Source organism: Natrix helvetica (genome assembly GCF_964273705.1).
Source record: "Natrix helvetica genome assembly, chromosome: Z".
Classification (NCBI taxonomy): domain Eukaryota; kingdom Metazoa; phylum Chordata; class Lepidosauria; order Squamata; family Natricidae; genus Natrix; species Natrix helvetica.
This window is the reverse complement of record NC_138554.1, coordinates 1,944,513-1,954,032: the sequence shown is the minus strand read 5'-3', so window position 1 is coordinate 1,954,032 and position 9,520 is coordinate 1,944,513. Positions and strand designations below refer to the sequence as shown.

Below are 9,520 nucleotides of genomic sequence, written 5' to 3'. Positions count from 1 at the left end.
GCGAGCGTGTGCATGCGCAGCAAACCAGTGTTATACTTCTGTGCAACCCACCTCTGAACATTTCCGTTGCTAAACGAGACACTGGTCACATGAATATTGCCCTGTTATGACCACTTTCCTCGCCACCTCAACTTAGGACCCCAATGGAATGTTTCTGTTGCTAAGTGAGATGCTGGCTATGTGAATTTTGCCCCGTTATTGCCTCCATCTTCGCCACTGTGGTTTAAGAGAGTCACTGCGGTCATTAAGTTAGTCACATGGGGTTGTTAAGTGAATCTGGCTCCCCTCATGGACTGCGCTGGTCAGAAGGTTGCAAAAATGGACCTCGGGATATAGCGACCGTCATAAATATGAGTCCGTTGCCGAGCGTCTGAATTTTGATCCCGTGACCACGGGGACGCTGCAACGGTCATAAGTGTGAAAACTTTTTTCAGTTCAGTTATATCTTCAGTTATATGCAAGAATAACATTCGACCAGTCAAACTTGGAGCTCTGCATTGCAAGGCCATCATTCAACCGGTCAAGCTCCCAGTACTGGATTGCAAGACCCCCATTCATCGGTCAAGCTCTGAGCCTGGAATGCAGGGCCATCATTCAACCGGTCAAGCTCCGAGCCCTGCATTGCAAGACCCCCATTCAACCAATCAGTCTCCCAGTCCTGGATTGCGAGACCCCCATTCAACCGGTAAAGGTCCAAGCCTGGAATGCAAGACCACCATTCAACCAGTCAAGTCCCAAATTCTGGATTGAAAGACCAACATTCAACCGGTCAAGCTCCGAGCCTGCATTGCAAGACCAGCATTCAACCGGTTAATCTCCCAGTCCTGGAATGCAAGACCCCCCATTCAACCGGAAAAACTCCAAGCCTGAAGTGCAAGGCAATCATTCAACCGGTAAAGCTCCCAGTCCTGGATTGCAAGACCAATATTCAACTGGTCAAGCTCCGAGCCTAGAATGCAAGGTTACCATTCAACTGGTCAACCTCTGAACCCTGTATTGCAAGGCCATCATTCAACCGGTCCAGCTCCGATGCCTGGAATGTCCCAACCGCCATCAAACCATTTGGCCCCCATTTCCTGTCCAAGTTAAGGATCTTGCGATACAAAAGTGGACCGAACACAGCTGGATGTCCGGCGGATGGGCAAGACTGGGTCAAGCCATTGGCTGCTTCCTGGAATGCTCCAGTGTGACATCATCACCCCACAAGCCCCTCCCATCACAAACCACCGTTGACCGGTCGCTTCCATCCTTCAAGCCCCTGCTGTATTTCCCGGTTGCCGTGGACCTCTCCCCAGTTATTGCAGTAGGTTGATTTTGAGGTTCCGGGAGGGACGGACACTGTTGGTAGAAAAAATGAGGAATAAACCCCTAGAAAGTGGGGTACCGCTGGCCTCCTTGGTGTATTTAATCTGGAATTATTGGGGATGAAATAGTCTGAAGAGGGGTGGACTTCAACTCCCAGCCGCAGAATTCTGGGAGTTGAGGTCCGCCCGTCCTCAAACGGCTAAGGTTGAGAAACATTGCTAAAGGGGGAGAGACCCCAATGCAACAGGTTTTCGATGCTGAAATGGGGCGGTGAGCGTTTAACAGGATAGACGTGGAATCTATTAGTGCTGATTTCGCTGTTCCTTCCTCTTAATTTACACCCCAGCGTCTATAAACAAAACCCAGGCGAGGTCCCCAGCTCTAAAAGGGTTTGTAAATTAGAAGAGAGAAGGAGGGGAGGGAGGGAAGAGGTAGAGTGGAGAGGGGAGGCAGCGTACGAGATGATGAAAGCATTTTATTATGTCCTTTGGAGGATTTTATGCCACCCTTCGTTGTACTATTAACTGTATTATTAGCGGGAGGCCGTGAAGAGAGAAAATCAGTGCCGGAGGTGAAGCTTTAAGCCACACGAATAGCTATGTTTTTAGCGTTAGTTAGGAGTAGGGAGCAGTATAGGATGGAATGGGTAAACTGGGCTGAGTAGAATTGAGTTCAGTAGACACAACGCTAGGGAACAGTAGTGAGTTGAGCAGAGTAGGATAGAATGGGTAGAGTAGAGTTGAGTAGAATTGAGTTCAGTAGACACAACGCTAGGGAACAGTAGTGAGTTGAGCAGAGTAGGATAGAATGGGTAGAGTAGAGTTGAGTAGACAAAACTCTGGAGAGGAGTAGTGAGTTGAGTAGAGTAGGGTAGAATGGGTGGGCTGGGTTGAGTAGAGTTGAGTAGCCACACCTCTGTGGAGCAGTAGTGGGTTGAATAGAGCAGACATGATGGAGATAGTGTAGGTTGAGTTGAGTATTGTTCTGGGGAACAATATTGGGTTAAGTAGGCTAAGTAGAATGAGTTGAGTGAGTTGAGTAGAGACAACTCTGGGAAGCAGTTGTAGATTGAGTAGAGTAGAATAGAATGGTTAGAGTAGGTTGAGTAGAGTAGGGTAGAATGGATAGGGTAGGTTGAGTAGAGTAGGGTAGACTGGTTAGAGTAGGTTGAGTAGAGTAGGGTAGACTGGTTAGAGTAGGTTGAGTAGAGTAGGATAGAATGGATAGAGTAGGTTGAGTCGAGTAGGGTAGATTGAATAGAGTGGGTTGTGTAGAGTAGGGTAGAATGGATAGAAAAAGTCATGGAAAGAGTAGAGTAAGGTAGAATGGGTGGAGATTCCTCATGAGAGGAATTAAGGGGAGAGGGTCTTGAAAATAAAGTGGTTATCCATGGTGGTAGAGTTGGAGGACTTTCCTCCCCAGTCATTGAACAGAAGGCTTCCTTCTACTAATCAATCTCTGGAACTAAAGATCTTCATTTGGACCTCCTCAAGTCCTACCTGACCCTGGATGTGGGATCCCCTTCCTACTCCAGCCCTTGCTTCTCTCTCCCCAGGTCATGGCAGCTCACGTCCCCATGCCCCCTGGTCTTCCTCAGATGCTCAAGGCGGGCATGAAGTACTTCAGCGGCTTGCAGGAGACGCTCTTCACCAACCTGATGGCCTGCAAGGTGTTGATGCACTGTCTACGCACCTGCTACGGTCCCTTGGGACACAACAAGTTGGTGATCAACCACATGGGCAAGATGTTCCATTCCTCCCATGCCGCCACCATTTTGAAGGAGCTGGAGCTAGAGAGCCCCATGGCTTGCCTCTTGCGTTCCGCCGCCGAAACGCAGCAGGAAGACATGGGAGATGGCACGTGTTTCGTCGTCCTGCTAGCTGGGGCCCTGCTGGAGAACGCGGAGAAGCTCCTGAGGTCTGGTGTGTCGATGGTCCACATTCGAGCGGGATATGACATGGCTTGCAAAGAGGTCCTACGGCTGTTGCCGGGCCTCGTCTGTGTCACGTTGAAAAACCCCCACAACCAGGAGGAGGTGCAGTGTGTCTTGCAGTCCATCCTGGGCAGCAAGATTTTCAGCTACCAGAAGTTCTTGTCCAAGTTGGTGGCCACGGCCTGCATCGCGGTGGCGCCGCCTGACCACTCGGCGTTCAACCCAGATCTCATCCGTGTCTTCAAAGCCCCAGGAGGTGGCATCTTGAACTCTTACGTCTTGGAGGGGATGCTCATCCCCACGGAGGCAGAGGGCATCATCAAGCGAGTGGAAAGGGCCCGAATCGCAGCCTACTGTTGTCCCTTTGGCATCTCCAAAATGGAAGCCAAGAACACGGTCGTGTTTGAAAATGCCGCCCAGATGAAGAACTTCGAGAAAAAGGAAGAGAACCTCATCGCCGAACGGGTCCTGGGTCTTGCGAAAGCCGGGGTCAACGTCTTGGTGGTGGGGGGAAGGGTGGATGGTCTGGCCCTCTTCTACGCCGACCGGTGCAGGATGATGGTGGTGCGGCTGCCATCCCGGACGCAGCTCCAGCATCTGTGCAAAATGGTGGGTGCCACCTTACTGTACAAGCCCGACATACCGTCACCCGAGGACATCGGACGCTGCTATCGTGTCTACACCACCGAGATCGGCAGCACCGTCATACTGGTCTTCAGTCAACACGGTACGCCGTGTCCTTTGGCTACGGTGGTCCTCCGAGGAGCCAGCGACGAGATGCTGGACTGTCTAGAAGTGGCTGTCCAAGATGGTGTGCAGGTATACAAGAACTTGGCAACCGATGCACGGTTCTTGCCAGGGGCTGGTGCCACCGAGATGGCCCTCTCGGTGCGCCTGAGCACTCTGGGCATGTACTACCCCGGATGCGAGCAATATGGAATTTTGGAGTTTTCCCAAGCGTTGAAAACTCTCCCGGCCACATTGGCGGACAACGCAGGGCTGCCGGTCAATGAGATTATGGCCAAGATGGAAATCCAGCATCAACTTGGGAATCAGAACACCGGCATGCTTCTGGGAGCGGAAGAGGCCAGCACCATGGACACCGTCATGGAAGGTGTGCTGGACCCATTTGTGGTGAAATACCGAGGTATCGTCCTGGCCACTCAAATAGCAGTGATGTTGTTAAAGGTCAGCGACATCATGGTGGCCAAGAAGAGTGGGGGTCCCAAACCACGAGGAGATAATCCCAACTGGGACAAAGAACCAGACGCGTTGGATTGAGAGGCCCTCCTTTCTCCACAAGAGCATCCTATAAGTAAAGTACCAGGCCTGCTGTAATGTACGCGTCCTTTTCATTTTTGACTAATAAAATCTTGTTGTCCATCGAAAAGTTTCTCGCTTTCCATTCCAGCGTTGAGTAGGGGGTGAGACGCATCTGGGCTTTTCCTCTTGCTTAACTTCTGGATCGGCTGGTCGGAGCTGAATCGAGGTGCGTTCCAAGGATGTAGAGAAAATAATTATGGGGAAAGAACCAGAATCAGAATAGAGTCGGAAGGGACCTTGGAGGTCTTCTAGTCCAGCCCCTTGCTCAAGCAGGAGACCCTACACCATTCCTGGCAACTGGTTGTCCAGTCTTTTCTTCAAAACCTCCAGGGATGGAGCACCCCCAACCTCTGGTGGCAAGCAGTTCCACTGGTTAATGGTCCTCCCTGTCAGGAAATCCCTCCTTAATTCCAGGTTGCTTCTCTCCTTGATGAGTTTCCACCTGTTGCTTCTTCTCCTGCCTTGGAGAATAGGTGGACCCCCCTCTTCTTTGGGGCAGCCCCTCAAATAGTGGAAGACCGCTATCATGCGGTATTCCAGATGACCCCGTAATGCCTTGAAGGGTGGAGTCTGGGCAACTGAATGGAGCTGAGCGTTTACTGGCCAGATGCCCTCCCTGTCCCCAGTACGGAGTTTTTTTTCCCCAGAGGCATAGAATCAAAATCACGTGGAGTATTAGTACTACTAATAAAGTGATACTAATACCCCACGTAATTTTGATTCTATGCCTCTGTTTATACAACCAAGGATCGTATTAGCTTTTTTGGCTGCTGCCGCACACAGCTAGCTCAATATCCAAGTGACTCTTCACTGGGACTCCAAGGCCCATCTCACTGTTCCTGTTTTCAAAACCCAGCTTTGCCGAATCTAAACCAGAACTCCCTCACGATTAATATACGTATATACATTTGGGCATTTGGGCATACCAGGGGTTGTAACACAAATACATACCTATTTCCCTGGCTCAGCTGATAAGGAGGAGAGCCTGTGGCTTAGTGGCTAATACATCTGCCTAATATGTAATACAGCCCTGGTTCGAATCCCAGTAAGGGTACGGCTAGCTGATAAGAGCTAAATAGCTTGAAATAGATCTATACTAGTCACCCTTTATTTATTTATCAGCACAAATACAACACAAATATAAAAAGGCAACATTAAAAAAAAGGGGGGTTCTGCCTGGATGGTTTTCTGTAATGAGCCGAAGGACAGAAAGAGGGAGTAGTGAGTTTCCTGACATATTTGGGCATACCAGGGGTTGTAACACAAATACATATATATATATATATATATACATACATAGTCCTCCACTTATGACCCCAATCGAGCCTAACATTTCTGTCGCTAAATGAGACAGTTGTTAGGTGAGTTTTGCCCCCTTTTTCAACTTTCCTTGGGTCGGTTGCTAAATGAATCACTGCAGCTGTTGTGAAGTGAATCCGGCTTCCCCACTGACTTTTGCCGGTCGCAAAAAGAGGATCGCGTGACCTCACGTGACCTCGGGACGCTGCAACCGTCGTAAATAGGAGTCAGTTGCGGAGCATCCGAAGTTTGACCACGTGACCACGGGGAGGCCGCAACGGTCGTAAGGGTGAAAAACAGCCCATTTTTCACCCCCGTTGCGACGTCGAGCGGTCACAAAATCCACGGTTTTAAGTCGAGGGCTATCTGTTGTTTACCGCGAGAAGGAACTGGGGGTGGGGGTGGAGGGGGGTGGGGCGTCCTTTGGCTCTGCTCCTGTGCCGCACCTGCAGCTCTTCTACCTCCCCATCCAAAAGTGGCAATTAGCAAATGCGATTCTCCGTCCAGGAGTAATTAACTAAACGGCCTGCAACGAGGCGCATTTCTCCGTAATCAATTAAATGAAGGCAGGTCGAGTTTTCAGGTGCAGCCACTCATTTGGTGGAGGAACGGCGTGGATTGGGCGCCCGGTGCCAGTGGAGAGGGTGGAGGGGCACAGGGGACAGTCCCCCAAAAAGTCCCATTCCTCACCCTTACGACCGTTGCAGCATCCCCGTGGTAGCGCGATCGAAATTCGGATGCTCGGCATGTACTTAACGACGGTTGCAATAGCGGACGTGGTCGTGTGATTTGGGTGACTTTTTCGACAGGCAGATTTGACGGGGAAGCAGCGTCCGTTCACCACGCTCTGACCACTGCAGAGATTTGCTTCACAACCGTGACAAGGAAGGTCATAAAAGGAACCAAATCGGTCTTCGCACCGGTCTCGCTTAACGACTGAGACATTGGCTGGCTCGCGGACTTCCCCAGCTATCCGGGTGGCCCAAATCTTTTGGCACGGTGGTCCTGCAATTCTACGCCACGCCTAATTTGTCTCACACAGTGGCCAGCCCGGAGGGGGCGGGTATGTGTGTGTGGGGATGGGGAGAGTCTGCAAAGAAGGGGATTGGAACAGGCCTTCCCACCGCCGTTCTTCCTCCCCACACCCAGCCTGCCTCCGCCACCCGCAAAAAATGTCTGCGTTTGGAGTGCAAAGCCAGCTGTTCGCAGCCTGTTGCTTCCAGACTCGAGCGAGCGTCCAGGGACGGCTCTCGCACCGCCCGCCAAGCCTGGAAATGCAGCCAAGCGACCCGGCGAGGAGTTAAGCTGAGTTTGCGATGATTCATTTGGCGGTGTTCTGGTTCCAAGCGGGAGCCGGCCCCGGTGGCAAGGATAATGCACCGCGCCGCCCTTTAATATTTTAAAATCCTGCTGCTCCTGGATAATCTGCGTTTGAAGGCGTGCGGTGGATAAGGGCCTCTCTCGGTGGAAGGAAGCATGAGGACTAGCCGCCTTCTTCCTGTTTTCATTTCCTCATTGCCCATCCCTGCCTTTGGTCCTCCGTGGGCAGCTGTGGAGGGACTCAGATCAGCCCCCGGGATGCAATTGGCGGCTTGCGCATCCCTTTGTTTCCAAAGAGGGTAAAACGATGCCGATTTAGCTCCAGAGGGGGACACACACTTGCACACAAGCTGAGCGACACAAACACACACTGCCCTGTTTGCACGAGGAGCTTTGGAACAATAAACGAGGCTTCTTCAATTCTTCCCATTCAGACCTTTTGACCTCCGTTGGGAGGACATATTTAACGCCTTTGTGTAAATCTAGGGCAATTTTTTAAACCACACTGATTAGGGAATCCTGGGAGTTGAAGTCCACCCATCTTAGAGCATGCTGGCTGAGGAATTCTGGGAGTGGAAGTCCACCCATCTAAAAGCACACTGATTGGGGAATTCTGGGAGTGGAAGTCCACCTATTTTAAAGCAGGCTGATTAGGGAATCCTGGGAGTTGAAGTCCACCCATCTTAGAGCATGCTGGCTGAGGAATTCTGGGAGTGGAAGTCCACCCATCTAAAAGCACACTGATTGGGGAATTCTGGGAGTGGAAGTCCACCTATTTTAAAGCAGGCTGATTAGGGAATTCTGGGAGTTGAAGTCCACCCATCTTAAAGCACACTGGCTGGGGAATTCTGGGAGTTGAAGTCCACCCATCTTAGAGCATGCTGGCTGAGGAATTCTGGGAGTGGAAGTCCACTCATCTAAAAGCACACTGATTGGGGAATTCTGGGAGTGGAAGTCCACCTATTTTAAAGCGTGCTGGCTGGGGAATTCTGGGAGTTGGGATCCACTCATCTAAAAACACACTGATTAGGGAATTCTGGGAGTTGAATGCCACCCATCTAAAAGCACACTGATTGGGGAATTCTGGGAGTCGAAGTCCACCCATCTTAAAGCATGCCTGCTGGGGAATTCTGGGAGTTGAATGCCACCCATCTAAAAGCACACTGATTGGGGAATTCTGGGAGTCGAAGTCCATTCATCTTAAAACATGCTGGCTGGGGAATTCTGGGAGTGGAAGTCCACCTATTTTAAAGCAGGCTGATTAGGGAATCCTGGGAGTTGAAGTCCACCCATCTTAGAGCATGCTGGCTGAGGAATTCTGGGAGTGGAAGTCCACCCATCTAAAAGCACACTGATTGGGGAATTCTGGGAGTGGAAGTCCACCTATTTTAAAGCAGGCTGATTAGGGAATCCTGGGAGTTGAAGTCCACCCATCTTAGAGCATGCTGGCTGAGGAATTCTGGGAGTGGAAGTCCACCCATCTAAAAGCACACTGATTGGGGAATTCTGGGAGTGGAAGTCCACCTATTTTAAAGCAGGCTGATTAGGGAATTCTGGGAGTTGAAGTCCACCCATCTTAAAGCACACTGGCTGGGGAATTCTGGGAGTTGAAGTCCACCCATCTTAGAGCATGCTGGCTGAGGAATTCTGGGAGTGGAAGTCCACTCATCTAAAAGCACACTGATTGGGGAATTCTGGGAGTGGAAGTCCACCTATTTTAAAGCGTGCTGGCTGGGGAATTCTGGGAGTTGGGATCCACTCATCTAAAAACACACTGATTAGGGAATTCTGGGAGTTGAATGCCACCCATCTAAAAGCACACTGATTGGGGAATTCTGGGAGTCGAAGTCCACCCATCTTAAAGCATGCCTGCTGGGGAATTCTGGGAGTTGAATGCCACCCATCTAAAAGCACACTGATTGGGGAATTCTGGGAGTCGAAGTCCATTCATCTTAAAACATGCTGGCTGGGGAATTCTGGGAGTGGAAGTCCACCTATTTTAAAGCAGGCTGATTAGGGAATTCTGGGAGTTGAAGTCCACCTATTTTAAAGCGTGCTGGCTGGGGAATTCTGGGAGTTGAGGTCCACTCATTTAAAAACACACTGATTGGGGAATTCTGGGAGTTGAATGCCACCCATCTTAAAGCACACTGGCTGGGGAATTCTGGGAGTTGAAGTCCACCTATTTTAAAGCGTGCTGGCTGAGGAATTCTGGGAGTGGAAGTCCACCCATCTAAAAGCACACTGATTGGGGAATTCTGGGAGTTGAAGTCCATTCATCTTAAAGCATGCTGGCTGGGGAATTCCGGGAGTGGAAGTCCATCTATTTTAAAGCACACT

At 50.5% G+C, this 9,520-nt stretch overlaps 1 protein-coding gene across 1 annotated transcript; it reads left to right on the top strand.

Annotated features, from left to right (window-relative positions):
- Positions 1-2,863: 2,863 nt before the first annotated feature.
- LOC309381891 (T-complex protein 1 subunit theta-like) lies at positions 2,864-4,519 on the top strand (the record flags this gene model as incomplete). Its single annotated transcript, XM_081933207.1, has 1 exon — positions 2,864-4,519. The coding sequence occupies one exon, from the start codon at positions 2,864-2,866 to the stop codon at positions 4,517-4,519; it is 1,656 nt and encodes a 551-aa protein (XP_081789333.1).
- Positions 4,520-9,520: the final 5,001 nt, after the last annotated feature.